This window comes from Chrysemys picta, chromosome 4 (assembly GCF_011386835.1).
Source record: "Chrysemys picta bellii isolate R12L10 chromosome 4, ASM1138683v2, whole genome shotgun sequence".
NCBI classification, from domain to species: Eukaryota; Metazoa; Chordata; order Testudines; family Emydidae; genus Chrysemys; species Chrysemys picta.
Window position 1 is genome coordinate 124,892,513 of NC_088794.1, and position 18,435 is coordinate 124,910,947.

At 42.2% G+C, this 18,435-nt stretch overlaps 1 protein-coding gene across 10 annotated transcripts in view; it reads right to left on the bottom strand.

Moving 5' to 3' along the window:
* Nucleotides 1–1,728: 1,728 nt before the first annotated feature.
* The window catches only part of CCDC88C (coiled-coil domain containing 88C), a 128,046-nt gene continuing 111,339 nt past the window's right edge, over nucleotides 1,729–18,435 (bottom strand). For 3 of the 10 annotated variants that reach the window (XM_008165724.4, XM_008165726.4, XM_042858613.2), the window contains 8 exons: nucleotides 17,355–17,596; nucleotides 13,333–13,518; nucleotides 10,039–10,107; nucleotides 9,749–9,820; nucleotides 9,031–9,099; nucleotides 7,169–7,470; nucleotides 5,715–5,930; nucleotides 1,729–4,184 (listed from right to left, as the gene is read on the bottom strand). In XM_008165724.4, coding sequence (XP_008163946.2) covers nucleotides 3,171–4,184; nucleotides 5,715–5,930; nucleotides 7,169–7,470; nucleotides 9,031–9,099; nucleotides 9,749–9,820; nucleotides 10,039–10,107; nucleotides 13,333–13,518; nucleotides 17,355–17,596 — 2,170 coding nt within the window. In that variant the 3' untranslated portion in view covers nucleotides 1,729–3,170. Of the gene's footprint in view, nucleotides 4,185–5,714; nucleotides 5,931–7,168; nucleotides 7,471–9,030; nucleotides 9,100–9,748; nucleotides 9,821–10,038; nucleotides 10,108–13,332; nucleotides 13,519–15,355; nucleotides 15,798–17,354; nucleotides 17,597–18,435 lie in introns of all 10 variants that reach the window. The other 7 variants (XR_010600729.1, XR_010600730.1, XM_042858611.2 and 4 more) reach the window with 7 other exon arrangements.

Below are 18,435 nucleotides of genomic sequence, written 5' to 3' on the forward strand. Positions count from 1 at the left end.
CCACTTCACAGAACATAGAATGATAGCTATAAGGAAGATAGTGGTATTATGGAAATTAAAGCAAGGCTAGATCTATTAAATCACCCGGTCCATGTCCCTCTCAGCACTAGACTGTTCTTCACAGTACTTTTTCTATTAGTTTGTATTAGGAAATCAGCTTATCTAGCCTATTATTAAAATTTCTCAAGTGTTGGGGATTCCACTGCTTCCTGAGGGAGTTCTATTGCATTGAGGCAGGGGATTGTCTCAAAGGCCTTTTCTGAGGGAGGGAAATCTTCCAACTGCTCACACTGAATAGAAAATTAGTGGACTGATATTCTCTGTAGGAAAGATTTTATAGCCACCAAGTCTATTAAAGGTCAAGTGATAATGATGTATACCTTGAACAGACTGCAGTATAATGTCCCTATAACAGAGCGCTCACCTTTGCCTATTCACTCTTTAATGTTAATTCTCTTGATACTTTGAGTGTTACAGCACAGGATATTAGGCTCACAGTGGCTTTGGTTTTTAAGACCACTTTAAGAGATATTCACTGTTACAATTTGTGTTTTTAAAGTTATGTGATGCACTTAGATATGAGATAGAGGCAATATAAGTTTAAATAAGACAAATAAGGATTCAGAGGATAATTAAAAACACCTCACATGCCAGTTTAATAAATAATTAGAAACATTGATTTTCAAGTTGAAGAGATCAAGGCTGTGATGAAACTCATGGGTCTCCATCAAATCAGAGCTGCTACAATGACTGTAAGCTCCCAGATACGGTTCTAATTCTTCAGCAGTTTAACCTGGAGGTCAGTGAATATATTCAAGCAAACTCCTTGATGAAGGATTTTTAAGAGAGGAGTATGCAGTAGATAAAGACATATGCCTTCTTGGGGTTCTAGATTGAAGTAACAGGGAATGTTGCAAGTCACTTTACTACAGTTCCTCAGTTTGGAGATAATGTTTATCCACGTTTGTAAGATGCTTTGAGATTAATGCATGAAAAGTGTTATGTAAATTCATACTTGTTAAATATCAATGATGTGCTTCGTGTTGTTTAAAATGATCTCGGCTCAGAAATGCTTAAATCTAAGTGCCTGCTCCTACAAAGACATGCCTCTCATTTAATTCACAATTCGTTGCCCTGAAGCCCTCATTAAGATTACAATCTAAACAATATCAATTTATGATAAAGCTAATATGGAAATATTGTACAGAGAAGTTGTAACAAGTCCTCTGCCCAGCCTTCTTCCCGGGGCCCACTGGCTGCCCCAATAAAGCACAGAGAGGCTTTTCCTTCTGCAATACCCATGGCTTTATTTACAGACTTCTCCCACCACCAGTGATATACTATATACAGTTTGCAGGCCTTACAATCTCCACTTCCACCCAGATCCTGCCCTCAGCCCGGATACTGACCTTCCCCAGCCATCCCCCCTTCCTTCTGGCTGCCAGCCAGCCTTTATAGCCCTTGAAGCCTCAGGCCCACAGGTGCAGCCAGTTCTAAAGGCCAGGCACCAGCCTTCTCCCCAGCCCCAATCTATTTCCCCTGATTGGGGCTAGCTGAGCAGGGGCTAATTAGGTGTCTCTGCACCAGCACCCTGCTACAGAAGTGCAACTATATTGTTTGTGAATACTTTTCAGTATTAAAATAAATTTACACAAATCTCCCAGACTCAGATCTAGACCCATCTCTGTGAATCTGGGATTTTCTAAAGGAAAAAACATATCGCACCTATTTGTTTTTTTAATCTTTTATTATAAACAATCCTGTAGTTTTCAGAATGTGATTGCTACATACTATATAACAAAAACATTCCTAGCTGATCTGATATCAGTTAAAAATTACTTACATAGGTCTTTTGCTATATTAAATCGGAACCAGTGTAAGGAAAATCTTTAAATTTTTTAGGGATTTAGTCTAATACAAGGAAAACACCTTTACAAACATGAAATAGAATTAAAGATACATGTTTCATCATATATACATAAGCAGCTGATGAAACTTGACAGACACATGAGAGAAATTTTATTTGAACATAAATAGATTTTTAAAAGTAGATTTCTTTCTCATGTATATAACATTATTTTGGTTTCTACACTGAACAAGTTCTTTAAGACAGAAACAAAGACTTCATCCTATGAGAGAGATTCCTGTATATTACTTCGGACATGGGCAATCACGCACATGGGGATGCAAGAAGAAGTGATAGCACATTTATTAATACAGTTTACACAGCAATCCTATACAATGATTTAACTTTTCATTTACATGTGTACAAGTCACCTTTGTACATGGGATGCCATCTTTGCAATGCCATTGAAAGCAGGCATCTCCCTGAACAGGCTGTATCAGTTCCAGTGTTTGTATAAAAGATAAAGCAAGTGTCAAAAAGCAGCACCACTTGGCTTTCAGAATCAAGGATCCGCTGAACTGTGCATGTAGTGGAGGCAGCGAGGCAAGTACACTGACCTCTTTGGGTTCAAACAGTTCCCAATGTGAAAGGTTAATATGGGACCCTTTAATTCAACTCCTCCTATTTATAAAATGCAGCTGTTACAAACATAATTGCTTTCCTTAGATCCACTGCAAAGCCATACACTTTTGCCCTTCAGCTTTTCTTTAAGCTGCTGCAAGCGTCTGGTTCTTTTCCCCAGAGAGGAGTTTGGCTTTTACATGATCTTTTATGCAACTTAAGCCATTTTTCAAACTGAGGGCTGAATTCAACACAGTTAAATTTGACCCATGAATGTTTCTTTAATGCAGAATCTGGGGGAGCATGGGAGAGGGCAGTACAAAGATAGGGAGAGGCGGTGACCAATTGTCAGAGTGTGGTGAGCCCTCACAGCTCCCCTTGTCTTCAACTGGATTTGTGGGTGCTCAGCACTTCTGAAAATTAGGCCTAAAGTCTTTTGTGGGAGTCTGTAAGGGGTCCACTTTGTTTTAGGCACTATAGTGTGAAAGGAAAGGCCCTGGTTCGGCTGTTCAGTTCTTTGTTTTAACCGTGAAAATGTCCTTTGTTCCATTAAAAACCAATGCCTGAAAGGCATTTAGACAAACTAGAAAATGAGGTGCAGGTAATGCCTTTTAAGACCTGCCACAGTGTTTAGACAAATGCCACTAGCAAATTCCACCCAAATGTCACCAGCTTAAAACACATTACCAAGAGAATCAACGGATTACACACATCCATATTCATACCAGACAGTCTGCTGGTCCCCATGGGGATCTGGAGATCCAGGAGTGCTCCTGGAGCTGCCCCCTCTGTTGGATTCCTCTATTCCCCCTGCACCAGTGTGGCCTTCTGGTGACCTACTCTGGCATTTGTTAATGAGGGCATCACTCCGACTTTGCCCTTGGGTAACATCGCCCTCACTGTTACTAGAGGCAGCTCTGACAGGAGTCACGGTGGCCACTTCCCCGGAGTGTGCGGCTGGCTTGGATTTGACTTTAGCCGGTGTATATTGTGTGGGTGAATAGTGTTGCCCAGGCACTGCACTCACTCGTTCCTGCTGCTGCACACTGTTGGCACCGGCAGAGGCAGAAGACTGATGAAACGAAAGAGGCCTCTCATCCTTTGGAGGTGCCAGAGAAAGACGTCTCACGTCAAGCTGCCGACAACGGGAATCGACAGCTTGCAAGGTGCACGCTGCCTTTGCAGACTGTGGTCTGTCTCGTACGGTAGCGTGAGAGCCTGAGGGCACAGACAGCCGCAAGGTCTGACTGCCAGAGTCTTTGCCTGCACGAACATCTGCACCCAGCTTCTGAGGGCTCTCCTGTCTGTATGTCTCTGGGCCTGTGGCTCTCAGGAGGTCTGCAGAGGCCAGACTAAAGGCTCTGCTCAGGGAGGCATTCCTCTGGCTCATCGTACTGGTCTGCTGCGGTTGTGCCATCGGCCTCAGTGCACTGAGCGGCTGATGTGGTGGTGTGGGAGGAAGTTTAAGAGATCCTGTGGCGTTTGCCAGCGCCTCAGATTCAGCTGGTCTAAGGTTGGGTTTGACATAGTGTCCAGGTTTAGCCACTCTCCCCTCTTCACTGGCGATGGTCATTTTTATAGTTGGTGACACATAGCTGGTAGGCGTCTTAGCTGTCTCCTTTCTACCTGGCTGACCCAGCTGGTTCCCAGTAGGAGGGGGTTCATTTGCTTTTCTAAAATAATCACTCAGCAAGTCATCTCTGCTACTGGAAGTGTCCTATGGGGAGAAAATACATACATGGCACGTTAATGGCAATACTGTTATAAGGAAAATGTGTTTAGCGAGCACTTTTCCTCTCAAGGATGTCACAACATAATTCCACACATCAAGCAACCCAGGGATCAACACAAAGTAACTGTATGAGAGAGAGCACTTGGCACTATGTACAACATGCCTCACCTTCAAAGTGCTTTACGCACTAATTGGTGTGTCAGTGTCAACTTTTGAGGGACCCTCAACATCTTATATAAAACCACTTATTTCATGCCTATAGCTGAGAGCACTGGGGGAAAAGTATCTAAATGTAGATCGATGAGTTACATGATGATCAAAATTAGATTGTGACAGCCTTATTTGCCAGTTTAATTGTCACCAGTTAAAGAAATTCATCTTGATAGCACCCTGGGCTGCAGCTCTTTTGCTTCATTTAGTATCGGCCAATTTAGTGCACATCAGTGATTGAGTGTTTGTTGTTTCTAGAACGCAGGCTGTTCTGGACAACACCTTGTTCCAATATTAGTGAAACAACAGGAGATTACTCTAAGTGGAGATGTGCTAGCAGCCTACTATAGGGCAATTTCATTGGGCTTGGGTTTTTTTGGACCAAGACCAACATACTGCATGTGTTAAATGCTGTATGTACAATAGATGAATGATTGATCATCCAGAAATTAATGTGCAATATTCTGAAGGCAAATAATTAACCTGGCCACAAAAGAAAATATACAATAAATGCTTAATGGAGATGGACTCAGGCAAAACATACGGATGACACTATCAACTGCTGTTGAGATATTAGTACAAGGCATGCTGTGAATAGTTAATGGACGTGTTAGTTATAAAAAGAATGTGCTGAAACAACCTGATGTACAGACGTTCCCCGGCTTACGCAAGACCCGACTTATGCAAATCCACATTTACAGAAAAAGTTCCGTAAGCTAGAAATAGGAGGGTTTTTTGCTTAATGGTCAGAGATACATTTCCAACTTACGCAAAATTCGAGTTATGCAAGGCGTTCCGGAACGGAATGCTTGCGTAAGTCGGGGAGCGTCTGTACTTCATTTCTTTGCTCTTCTCTGGGGAAGTATGTCATGGTTTAATATATCTTTTCATTTCACTAGAATTTACAGAGAAGGTTACTTCCAGTAGCAAAACCCATTTTGCTCATAGTAAATAGTAAGAGTTATAAAATGGCAGCTCATGATAATTCCTTACTGTGTCAGAAGCATTCCAGGTTCAATCAAATGCTAAGAGCCTGGGTTATTTTTTTATGTTAGTCTAAATCTCTGTAGTGCATGTTAAAATTAGAGGGCCACCATATTGTGCTATTACAATCCTCCCAACAAACAGGGGCTCATGCGCAGCACTAGAAATACTTTAGGGATCATTAATATGAGTAATTTGGCTACTTTAGTTTTTACACTAAAGTAGCGATGAAACATTAAAACAAGCTTCCATAGGCATTAATGTGCTTGCAGGCTGGAGTGAGGGGTGAGCTGTTAACTGCACAGTGATAGCGATGGATACCCTGGGGATATACAGCGAAGTTGCTCTCCTATTCCCCCTGCCAGTTCTGTGCCTCAGACTGTCACGACACGAACGACTGAGGACTGGTTCGACTGAACACGAAGGTTCCTGATGGAGGGAATGAGATGGGAAATGGCAAGAGGGATACAGTGCATCAGCCTCTAACAGAAATTGGTGCAATGAGATAATTTCGGTCTCATTTAAGCTGTGTCGCCGCTGAAAAGGAACAAGGATGACAGAAAGAATGAAAATGGAGACATGATCACATGGTTACAGACAACAAGTGTTTTGCATTCAACTAATTTACCACTAGGGACTCAGAACAAGGGACTACGATACATTTTAAAAGGTTTGTCTTAAACACTGAGGACTAAAATTCGCTGACGTCATAAGAGGGTGGGATTCCAATGACATCAGTAATGCTACTGGGCTGTTGATGTACCATTAACTTTCACTCACTTATGCCAGCAGTGAATTTGGTCTGAAGACATCAACATGTTTTGTACTGCGACATTTCACGTGACTGGTATGCATCATCACTAAGCGATACAAGACATTTACAAACAAATGCATATTATTTCCTACAAAACATCTTTAACTGCACAGTGAAATATTGCAGCATTGATTTCACCAACAGCACAACAGTACCACATGGTTCATAGAAACAGATAACACAATACAGGGGAACAGAGACTTCCCTCCCTCAAATCCTTAATAAAATCCTCCTGAAAAAACTGGATTGTGAGATTTTTTAAATAGAGCAGACCTTCTTTAAGATGCACACTTTATAATTCAATTAATGATGGTCGTCAAGCTTTAGTTTTCGGCAGAGATTTAGCAGCCGAGAACTGTATCAAAGGCTCGGATGATTAAAATTTAATTCTGCAGAATACTGCACAGTACAGTTACTAGTTCACAAATAATTAAAACTCACCTAAACTTAGAGCTGGTGGAATAATGGGAAAGTTTAATCACAAAGAATTACTGGATGAAAAAAATACCGATATTCCAACAAATATCACTTACAATGAATTATTTCACTAGCTCTAGCTACAGATATAAAAATAAACTAACAGGATATTTGTGATGTATTATCCTGAGGTTTTTTGTGGGGGTTGTTTGCTTAAATACTGATTTGCAAAATTCATAGCTCACAATGAGTTCTATGTAGCTCGAAGGCTTCTCTCACCCAGAAGTTGGTCCAACAAAAGATATTACCTCACCCACCTTTCCACTGTAATGAGTCTCACAGTCATTAGTGAGGATCGCACAGTATTTCACTGTATTGGGCATTGGCCCTGCTTTGAGCAGGGGGTTAGACTAGATGACCTCCTGGGGTCCCTTCCAACCCTGATATTCTGTTCTCTATGCTCCTATTTCTTGTCACCTCCCCGTCAGATCAGCTTGGAATATTTTCATGTCACCTGAGATAGCTATAGTTTTATTTTACGTACACTCGGTGGGGATAACTTGTTGGTCTCTTCCAGAAACTCTTCCAAAGTCACCATGTCACTGCCAGGAGAAGCAGATCGCTGCCTGCCAGCATAGGATTGGCTTGGGTTACTCCTCTGAGGTATGTCATAAGAAATCGAGCCATTCCTGTGAAGGGAGGGGTCTTGTCTGTTGTTAGAGCTTAAGATGGCAGAAGTGGAATGACAGCTGTAGCTGTCTCTGGGCAAGGCAGGTGTGTCTCTACTTGGCACCATATCTTCACTGCTGAGGCTCTCAGCTCTGCCGTAGATACGATCTGAAGAACCTGAGGAGGGGAAAAAGCAACATTAAAAACACTTATTTTCCTCTATTTTAGAAGAATGTCAACTCCCTACTGAGTTAGGTATGTATGATTCAGTTCCTTTTCCATGCTGAATATGTCAACTAAAATTGGACTTTACAATCATTATTTCCTCCTCCCCAAAACCATATGAAATCAGAACTTCAGAATACCAGGAACAGTACACATTCCAGAGCTTCAAAAAGGAATCCAGTTAAATGAGCTGAGGTACTTGCCCCCAGAACAGCAGTAAGAAGTTCTACTTCATGAGCCAGATTCTGAGCCATAACAGAAGAGCACACACACAAAAAGTCAGCTTTGCACTACCTTGATCTCGGGGCTGGTGTGTGCAGGGCCAGTCCTCAAGTACAAAGTACAGCAGCCTTGATGCTCCTCTAAATTACGCTGGTTGCTAATGGTCCTAAGGAGCTGAAACAGCCGCCAGGGGGTTGGTACAGTGTGGTAGTGTCCTGGCCATATCCCTTCCTATGGCCACACTCTTTGCTAGCAGCAGGGATAACAGTTGAGCCTCTGTGTCAGCTCTGTGGCACTAAAAGAGCCCCCTAGCCCTGGCATTGTGCCAACTTGAGCGCCACAATTTGCCAGTGAGGCAGCACAAAGTCGTTTCACCACGTTTAGCCTAATATGTTAATCCTTGTTAATATAGACAGAACTCTAGCAATCTAGAGAGCATAGAATCATAGAATATCAGGGTTGGAAAGGACCTCAGTAGGTCATCTAGTCCAACCCCCTGCTCAAAGCAGGACCGATCCCCAACTAATTCATCCCAGCAGGGCTTTGTCAAGCCTGACCTTAAAAACCATTAAGGAAGGAGATTCCACCACCTCCCTAGGTAACCCATTCCAGTGCTTCACCACCCTCCTAGTGAAAAAGTTTTTCCTAATATCCAACCTAAACCTCCACTGCAACTTGAGACCATTACTCCTTGTTCTGTCATCTGGTACCACTGAGAACAGTGTAGATCCATCTTCTTTGGAACCCCCTTTCAGGTACTTGAAAACAGCTATCAAATCCCCCCTCATTCTTCTCTTCTGCAGACTAAATAATCCCAGTTCCCTCAGCCTCTCCTCATAAGTCATGTGCTCCAGCCCCCTAATCATTTTTTTACCCTCCACTGGACTCTTTCCAATTTTTCCACATCTTTCTTGTAGTGTGGGGCCCAAAAAGCATGTTTATCTTACGAAGTTGTGCACAGAGTGAGAATGCTGGAGAACTGCTTGTATATACAGACAATTTAAATCTGGAGTTTCATCCATCAGAATACCCCAAAATTATGCCTTTGATATGGCAGAAGAATCGGTCTCTCTCTGTCCTAGAATTCATGCCCCATTAGTCATGATCATGCTTTAAAAAAATCATTCTTGCTAACATTGTTTCAAGTCTCTGTGGTAGCCAGGCCCTGCTCAGGTAACAAAACCATGTTATTTGTTCTAGCCCAACTGGAAAGAAAAGAAAATGCTTTGCATGCAATTCAATTTCATTTCCTATTCGTCAGAAGGCATCTCAGCTCTGAAAATATCTTACCTTTCAAGTTAAGAGGTGAACTACTGCTGGATGCATTTCGACTGCTCTCTAAACTATTTGGCTTGGAAACTGTAAAGAAAGAGGAATATTAAGTTCATGAGCACATAAGGTCTGGACAAAAGGTAACATTTTCAAAAATGCCTATGTGACTTAAGAGCCTAAGTTCCATTGACTTACAGTGAGACTTAGGATGCTAAATGCCTAAGTGACTTTTTAAAATATGACTTTGGCACTTTTGAAAATTTTACCATAATGTGATGTACATCAAGTGAGAAACACAAATCAACCCTGTTCTTTCTTTGTGAGGTGTTTAAGAACATCTCATTTTCTTACTATCATTTTGTGCAGAGAAATGTATTCTTCAGTTTGCTTCTACAGTAATTAGGTTTGCCACAAAGAGAAATTTTAATGATGAAAAGGGCTAATGTGATATTATGTTTGATATACTAAGGTAGTTTTTATTGGTCCAACTATGAAACATGCATTTTTATTTCAAACGTTAAGTTTTCTCTTTCTCCTCCTCCTCTATTTTCAAGTTCCTTTTTAGAGGTGAGCTAGTGAATTTTTAGTGCTGTTAACCAGCTTGCAAATTCAAAGTCCTCCAGGAAGGCACTTATTACCCAGTGCTGCTGCTACCACCCCCGAAGAAATCTACTACGGCTGATTCCTTCCCTCCCTGTTATATGCAAATATTGATCTTAAAAATCAGTGCATACACCTGTATTGCATGCACTGAACATGCTGCTGCTGAGGCAGGTCAGTTTGTCTTGATTAGGAATTTCTTCTTCTTTTTTAAGTTTCATTGGGAAATAATGAATTTTTTAAAAAAAATCTTAAGATAAAAATAAAACATTTGGATCCAAACCCCCCAAAGAAATTAATAATAAATAATTTCAGATCATTTTATAATCCAAGTTTAACTATAATGGCCTATAAGAGTTTGTTTAGACATTATGAAGCAGGCCCCAATATAGGGGGTTAGTGTAATCTTACATTCCATAAACTTACCATGTTGTCTGTTTCTTGAAAACTCTACCTCAGAGGACTGGTCACACAGATTATCCTCTGAATTATATCCTGGAAAGAATATAAAATGTAGTAGGTAACATTAAGTTTAGGAAGGTCAATCCCACAGATTTGCCTTGAACAGACCATTACAGTATAAATGGAAGAGCCTGTTGAGTGACTTTATAAAGGTTACATGGGAGAAGTATCCATCTCTTTGGCCACCATTTTGAATCAATGGGCCCACAGCAGGGCCGGCTCCAGGCACCAGCTTAACAAGCAGGTGCTTGGGGCGGCCAAGGGAGAGGGACAGCATGTGCGGCAATTCAGGGGCGGCAGGTCCCTCACTCCTCTAGGAGCGAAGGACCTGCCGCCGCCGATCGCGGCTTCACCACCACCCCCAATTGCTGCCGCCGCTCGCAATTGCGACCGCGGCTTTTTTTTTTTTTTTTTTTTTTGCGCGCTTGGGGCGGCAGAAATGCTGGAGCCGGCCCTGGCCCACAGTCAAGTTGAGTTGGAGGGAAAGACTAGTGCATTGTAACGCAACCTCCCAAATGATAGCTTTGCTAGTGTAAAGAAGCCCTATAACTAGGGCCCTACCAAATTCACAGTCCATTTTGGTCAATTTCAGTCATAGGATTTCATGATTTCAGCTATTTAAATCTGAAATTTCATGGTGTTGTAACTGTAGGGTTCTTGACCAAAAAAGGAGTGTGGGGGAGGAGTTTGTAAGATTATTGTTGGGGGGTTGCACTACTCAGGGCTGGCTCCAGGGTTTTGGCCGCCCCAAGCAGCTTTAAAAAAAAAAAAAAAAAAAGCCGCGATCGTGATCTGCGGAGGCAATTCGGCGGGAGGTCCTTCGCTCCGAGCAGGAGTGAGGGACCGTCCGCCGAATTGCCGCCAAACAGCTGGACGTGCCGCTCCTCTCCGAGGTGGCCACCTCAAGCACCTGCTTGGTAAGCTGGTGCCTGGAGCCGGCCCTGGCACTACTGCTACCCTTACTTCTGTGCTGCAGCTGGCAGTGGTGTTGCCTTCAGAGGCTGGGCAGCTGGAGAGTGGTGACTGCTGACCAGGACCCCAGTTCTGAAGGCAGCACCGCCACCAGCAGCAGTGCAGAAGTAAGGGTGGCATGGTATGATATTGCCACCCTTATTTCTGCGCTGCTGCTGGCGGGGCACTGCCTTCAGAGCTGGGCATCCGGCCACCAGTCGCCACTCTCTGGCCGTCCAGCTCTGAAGGCAGCCCAGAAGTAAGGATGGCAATACCATGACCCCCCTAAAATAACCTTGTGATCCCCCTGCAACTCTTTTGGGGCAGGACCCCCAATTTGAGAAATGCTGATCTCCCCCGTGAAATCTGTATAGTATAGGATAAAAGCACACAAAAAAGACCAGATTTCATGGTCTGTAACATGTTTTTCATGGCTGTGAATTTGGTAGGGCCCTACCTATAACTTATCAAAGGGACCACTGTGTTACAGCTAGAGCCCTGCGTGGATACAAAAATGTGGATCCGCATCCAATCCTCATCCACCAGAATCAACGTGCAGCCAACCTACGATCTGCTAGCCTTCTTGCAGAAGGGAGGGTGGAGGAGGGAGCGGAGATGAGCGAGCGGGGGGTGGGGTCTTGCAGGGTGGAGGCGGCACTAGGACGGGGACTGGGAGTAAGGGGTGGTGCAGGGCCAGGGTCTTGAGGAGAAGGGACGGTGCGGGGGTTGGAGGGAATGGGCGTTGCATTGTGTGCTGCTCCCAGGGGCTCGCAAGTGATGGCAGCAGCAGTGCGTGTTGCATCAAGTGGGGCGAAGGGGTGAGGTGCTGGGGCCCTGCTTGCTCCAATCCCTGTGGCCGGAGCCAGCGGGCCAGGAGCGCGGCCAGTGCTGTCAGGACGAGTCATAGTGGGGACGCTGGCGCTGCCTGAGGGACCCGAGCTGCTGGACAGGAAACAGCGCAGCGAGTGGGTGCTGGAGAGCCCTGACTCTGGACTGCCACCCAATCCCAGCCACTGGCCGCTGGTCCCAAGCACACGTCACTCCTCGGGCTGCTCATTTGGATACTGCGGGGCAGGCGCCGCCAGTGAGTAGAGCCCTGCGCAGTTGTATCCGCATCCGATCCACTATCCACAAAAAATGGTCCATGGATATCTGCATCCGGGGATTTGGCTATCCACAGATATGAAGCGGATATCCATGGATTTGCAGGGCTCTAATTATAGCATGTGCTGAGCTTCTGTAACTGTAGAAGGCCTATTATGTACCTTGCAGTATCTGTTATGATGGGAGGTCACATTACAGCAGTGGTTCCCAAACTTTAACAACCCGCGAACCCCTTTCACTAAAATGTCAAGTCTCATGAACCCCCTCCTAAAAATGAACATTTCCATGGATTTTCTCCCTTACCTCAGGATAAATTATAAAAGCATTGATCTTGGACATATAAAGTTGTTTTTATGACATGCTTATTACACACTATTATTATCATTATAGTATTTTTATTATGTTATGAAAATGGCAACACTCTTCCAAGATCTCACTTCTGTAGCTTGTATCACTTTTGATTAAGCCTGTTATAAGACAAGGCTCCTATCAGAGGTGCCAGTAGAAAAAAGGGATGAGGGAGCAAAGCCCCCACGCACCACAAGGACTGGGGGAGCACTGCTAGAAAAGTGGGGGGCCCAGGGAGGCCACCGGAAAAAAAGGGCAGGGACCCACAGGGAGGCGTGCTGATGTGGGGGCGTCATGTGACCCTCATCACCCCCCATACTGGCGCCTCTGGCTCCTATGTTTCATCAAGGAGTATCAGATGTGAAACAGCATGAAGGTATTTAAGAAGCCAACTCAAAGAGTTCCTCCTACACAAGCATTCAGGTCTTGAGCAGTCCAGGTAAACAATGCACATTACAACAAAGCTTAAACTTGTTCTTCATAATAATTTAAAAACAGTAGCAGCCTATTTAATTTTAAAAACAGCAAAAAAATATCCACCTCCCTTTCTATTTTGTAAAAGGAGTCTTGAAGTTTAAATCTCCTTAGTGTGATAGATATGCTTGCTTTGATCTGCTTAGCTCTTGGACGTCCCCAAGGCTCCGGGCTGCTGGCCCGTGCTGCCCGGGGTCCTTATGGACAGTTCTGTCTGCCATTAGGGAATTTTTTCCTGAGAACCCCCTGTAACATTTTGTGAACCACCAGGGGTTCACGAACCCCAGTTTGGGAACCACTGCATTACAGTGAAGTGGTGGCTCCAAGTACTGGGAGTTGGACTAGCTGTAGATAGACTAAATACTAGCTTACACAACACACCTTTGGGTTTGCTTTGGTGCCTGGAAGTGGGAGTAGAACTTGAAGTGGTCAAATGGATGGCTGAGGTAGAGTAAGTTCTGGAACCCAGCTCCACGCAGTGCTTAGTAGCAGAGTCTGCTGAATTTTCAACATTATCATTGCTGCCTCCACGTTGGGAAATTCGGTTTTGTTTTAGATCCATTAATGCTGAGTAGGGGAGAAAGAGGTAAATAAATGAGGCAATAGAGGACAACACAATCAAACATGTATCTATCCACTTTCATATAGACACAACAAGCAGGCACACACAAAAACACACAACAGAGGCGCTAGTTTTGCAAGCTTTTCAAGAACCAGTTCACTCTTGGGGAAGAGATTTCGGTAACCAGTTTTGCAATCATATGTCTGCTCACTAGGGAGCTTAGGAGTGACAAGGGCTCATTTAGTGTCAGTAGGAAGGTTGTTTTTTATACATGCAACACATATTGTGAAAGGAAGAGGATAGACATGGGAGCAAAGACATGAAAGCAGAAAAAATAAGTGGGATATGAAATGCCTTAAGGTACATTTTATAAGCACTTGCTTCAGTAATAAAAGGGAATAAAGCTTTGATATACTGACAAGTCAAAGCCATATTCAAAACAAAGATTCCTGATTTTAAAATCACCTAACAGGATTCATGAGAAGATATAATTTCTGTCCATACAGAATTCTGCTGTGATAAGAGTCAGACTCTTCAGAGGGTTTAAACTCTCCTCCTTCAATGCACTGATTTCTTAAACAGCATTTTGGGATAACAACAAATACTGCCTGCTAAAATATTAAACACCCCTAGATGGACAGAAAGGCTTTTTTCCAGTGATGAGGTGGAATGTATTAAAACCCCCAAATTAACACAGCTGATACACATCAAATAAAACAGAGCAAAATGTAAAGCCTTCATTTTAGAAAACAGCCTTGATGAGAAGCAAGATTCTGGTTTCCTAAATTTTTCTAAAGTGAGGTTAATTAACGGTAATTAGATACTGAAAACAAAGCAGAGCAAGGCGGTCAAAATAAACAGCTAGCAGGGACAAAACAAAATTGGTTAGTTCAAAGGCACAGGGCAGCAACAAAAATGTAGTAGAGAAGGTGGACTAGGGTACTATTGGGTTATGCTGTTTCTGAAAGTTTCTCAGAAAAAAATGTCTTTTATAGCAGAGGTAGTCTGTGTGTGCTACTACAGCATGGGGTCTGCACCATTTTTACTCTCTCCCACTTTTTATAAGTTTATAGCATGGCCATAAAAATTGTTATGGGCTAAAACTTGCCATGCAAGTCGATATTTCAAATTGCCTTTGAAAAATGAATTTAGTGCCTTTCAAACATGCTGAATTAATAGCCCTGGAGACTGATGCTCTGTATTAATCCAAACAACAGGTAGTGACAGTGCAAACTTCTCTATGCTGCTATACCAGTGTGCTCAGCTCTGGTATGGAGGAATCACCTCTAGGAGAGAAAGGGGAGTTTGGCTTTCTGCTGAGGATGACCACAAGGGCACCAACTGTGATATGGACACTTGTCCAACAGGAAGTGGATTGTGACCATGAGTTCGTTTCACAGGCAATGACTATTAGATGGTAAGGAGTTTGGGCAACTAAAAGAGATCAAATCACCTTTTTTGACATAAAAACACATTCAAAAGCCAAATTCTCAGAGGCTCAGATCTTACCCCTCCAACTTATAAAACTTCTAAAAATGGATGTTTAGACTGCAAATGTTGAGACATTTGGAGAGTAGTATTGCTAATGAGTGCCACTATATTTCCAGATTTAGACTGCCTGGAAGCACAGAGAAATTGTAATAAGTTGGCCATCTTAAATTTAGCTGCACAGAGCACTGGAAAAATCTCCAAGATTTGAGCGTGCTTATATATTAGCTTCGTATTTTAGTAGTGATAATACATTGTAGGAAGCATAGCAAAAGCAATTTCCACATTTCAACTGGACATGATGCAAGTCTGTGATTGCAAGAAGACAATGAAGCGCACAGCAACTTCACTTACTTATAACGTGCACCACAGCCAGTATACATACGCATACTGTATGTCATGAGGTCCCCTAAAAGTATACTGCATTGAAGAAATGATCCATAGTGTGCAATAATGATTCATCTTCTACTGAAAAAATTAAGTCCACATTCACTAATCTGTGCTTGTATTTAGTTTATTTTAAGGACATGCTGAGTGTTTGTACCAATGTGTGTGTTCATTTAAGCATGTGGGTTTTTTTGTTTTAAACTTGAGAAATATATGAAAATAAAGACAAGGTGTTAGAAATCTCCCATTTCCGAGAAAGAAAGAGTTTCATTAGGAGAGGATGGGATGTCGGAAGAAGACCAGAACCGCAGACGATTAGTGAGAAACTGATGATTCGATGGAGACTTAGGAGACTTTTCTTTGTCCTTGCTTTTGCTTCTCAAAAAGGCAATCTTTTTGCGTTGAGCAGCTAAATTATCATCACCCAGGTATTCCAAAAAGAAGAAGAAGAAAAATAGTGAACAAAAAAATAGAAATATAACTAAAATGTCTTAAAACAGCTAAGTGACAACACAATCCAGTGAAACATGAAAAAGACTAAACTAACACTAAATAATGTTTAGGGAATCAGATTCATGATTAGTTAATACAGTACACATGAGCAACCTCTACCTAAAATTGCCAATAATGTCATCCGTGATATAAAATGTATTAAAATACATTATATAATATGTTTTAATACAGTTTATATCACGGATGACATTATTGGCACACACACACACACACACACACACACGATATAATTCATGTACATCGATACATTACTTAGTGGTACCATATACAGATTACTTAGGGTTTTATACAGATGTCCACCACCGCAGGATCTGAGCACCTTCCATGTAAAATCAGTAGTAACAGTGACGTCCTTAAAGGACTTCATGGAGTCCCTGGCACTCTGAAGGGGCCTGACTCTACATTTCTTGCTCATCTCAAACTTTCCTTTTGGTCAGTGGGAGCTTTGGATGCACACAGATTGCATTTCACATTTTCTGGAATTACACAGTGCTAAGATACAGATGATTTTAAATATGCCTTTTCATTGTAAATTGATCACAGACCATGCAGAACGGTGTGGGAGGAGAAGAATTAAAACAATTAAAGACTTTTCTAAATTGCCATTTGTAATAATGGAGCCCTCCGTTCTTCCCTCAGACCCAGCCTGAAACCATGAGTGTAAGGTGTTGAGACCCTCAAAGTTGTTCCCTGAAAAATATTCTTAGAGGACAAAAAGTTAAAGGGAGGCAGATCTGAGCGATCTCAGTAGCAGCACTGAAGGCTGGAGGGTTTTTTTGTTTTTTTTTTGCAAAGTTAATAATTCATTAATTTTGTGGGGGTTTCCATTAAAATTCTGCATTATTGAGAACATCTGATTATTGTACAAAATAATTCTCCCAACTGCACACAAAAACACCACACTACACTACATATACATGCACAAAATTATATGCCTTTTATATCACATTTTTGCAACATCACAGAAATCACTTGTTATAACTTTGCATTAGGAAACTCTTAAATCAACTACAAATGGAAACACTCCATTGTCTCCACAAATAATAGGCATTTATTAGAAATTAAAATTATTTTACTCTTCTTGCATTTATTTTCTGAGAGTGCCCTCTGCTGGTGCCAGACAATACCACACCAATAACTTTAACAACAGAAAAGGCTAGTGAATTGCATAGTTTCACAGATGGACTTTATTTTCGTTTTGCAAGCTAACTTAATTTTGCCCATCATCTTATTAACTAACATGCCACATATGCAGGGAAAATGTGAAACTGAAAAACAAGTCACAGATAAGGAAAACTAATAAATATAAATACTGGTTTAATATTAAAAGGGTATAACACATGGTGACATAATATATTATATAAGAATCATGCCTATTAAGCCTTCCCAGCAAATAAAATGCCTAGTGTGTGACTTCTATTTCATTAACTACCTCTCTAAGCCAGACATATACCTTTGTTTGAAGCTCCATTGTGGCTCACTTTCTCTTCCATAGAGTTTGACCCCAGAGAGGTGTTATCCAGACTCTCCTGCTGATGCTTGAGTATCTGAGAAGCAGATGGAGAGGATGCTGTCTCTGTGGATTCAGAGTGCCATGGAGGACTCTCCACGGATGATATCAGTCGCTCCTTTGTAGCCTCTTTCTTTGGCTTGATCAATTTGACTAAAGCTCTGGCTCCAATCCAGTGGTTTTTCCTGTTAGAGGCACATTTTGATAACGGAAGATCATAAAATACTTGAATTTTTTCCCCTTGAAATCTAGAACTGTGCCACAGCTTCCCCGCTTCTGCACTTTTAAATTATGCTGAAAACTAAGGCATGGTGCAGGGTCCCCAGAGCGTGAGATGTGGAGATCTTATTAAACACATGGTCAGGGAATGATTTCACAAAATGAAAGTGGCTGGTTCTCCTCCTTCAAGGTCAGCATCAGTCTAGGGAAATATTTCTCCAGAGCTAGTGATCTGAATAAGGGGACTGTACCATGGTTAGAAGCAAAACCATATGTGTGGACCCACATGAAACATTTTAATAGGGTGGGAGGTCTTGCTACATGAACAGGCTGAAAAGTTGTGAAATTAAGGTTTCTAACCATTAGTATGGATTCTCCTGTGCACTGGACGTGTCAGACATTTATGTTGGGGTTTACATGGCTTTGTTGTATAAATTATTTTTTTTAAAGGCCTATTCCTCTTTTTGGACTGCTTATTCCCCCACTGAAAGAGCAGCTCTGGGAGCAGTGCTGCTGCTTAATCATTGTCTGGGTCATATTGTCTGTGATGCCAATTCAGTGTCAATGGGAAGATGCAGTTCCAAAGACTGACAGAGGTGGCTTTGTTGATTAAACCATCCCACTGGTTTGACAGCCCAGATTAGTGGCCATTCATTGCTTAGCAGCCCCTCAGATCTGATATACCAGCTTGAATTCGAGCACAGGATTTGAAACAATATAATCTGTCAGCTTTTGTGAGGCTTTCACAAACAGATTAAATGACCCCAACCTGATCAGCAATTCAGCATCCTTTGGATACCAGGAT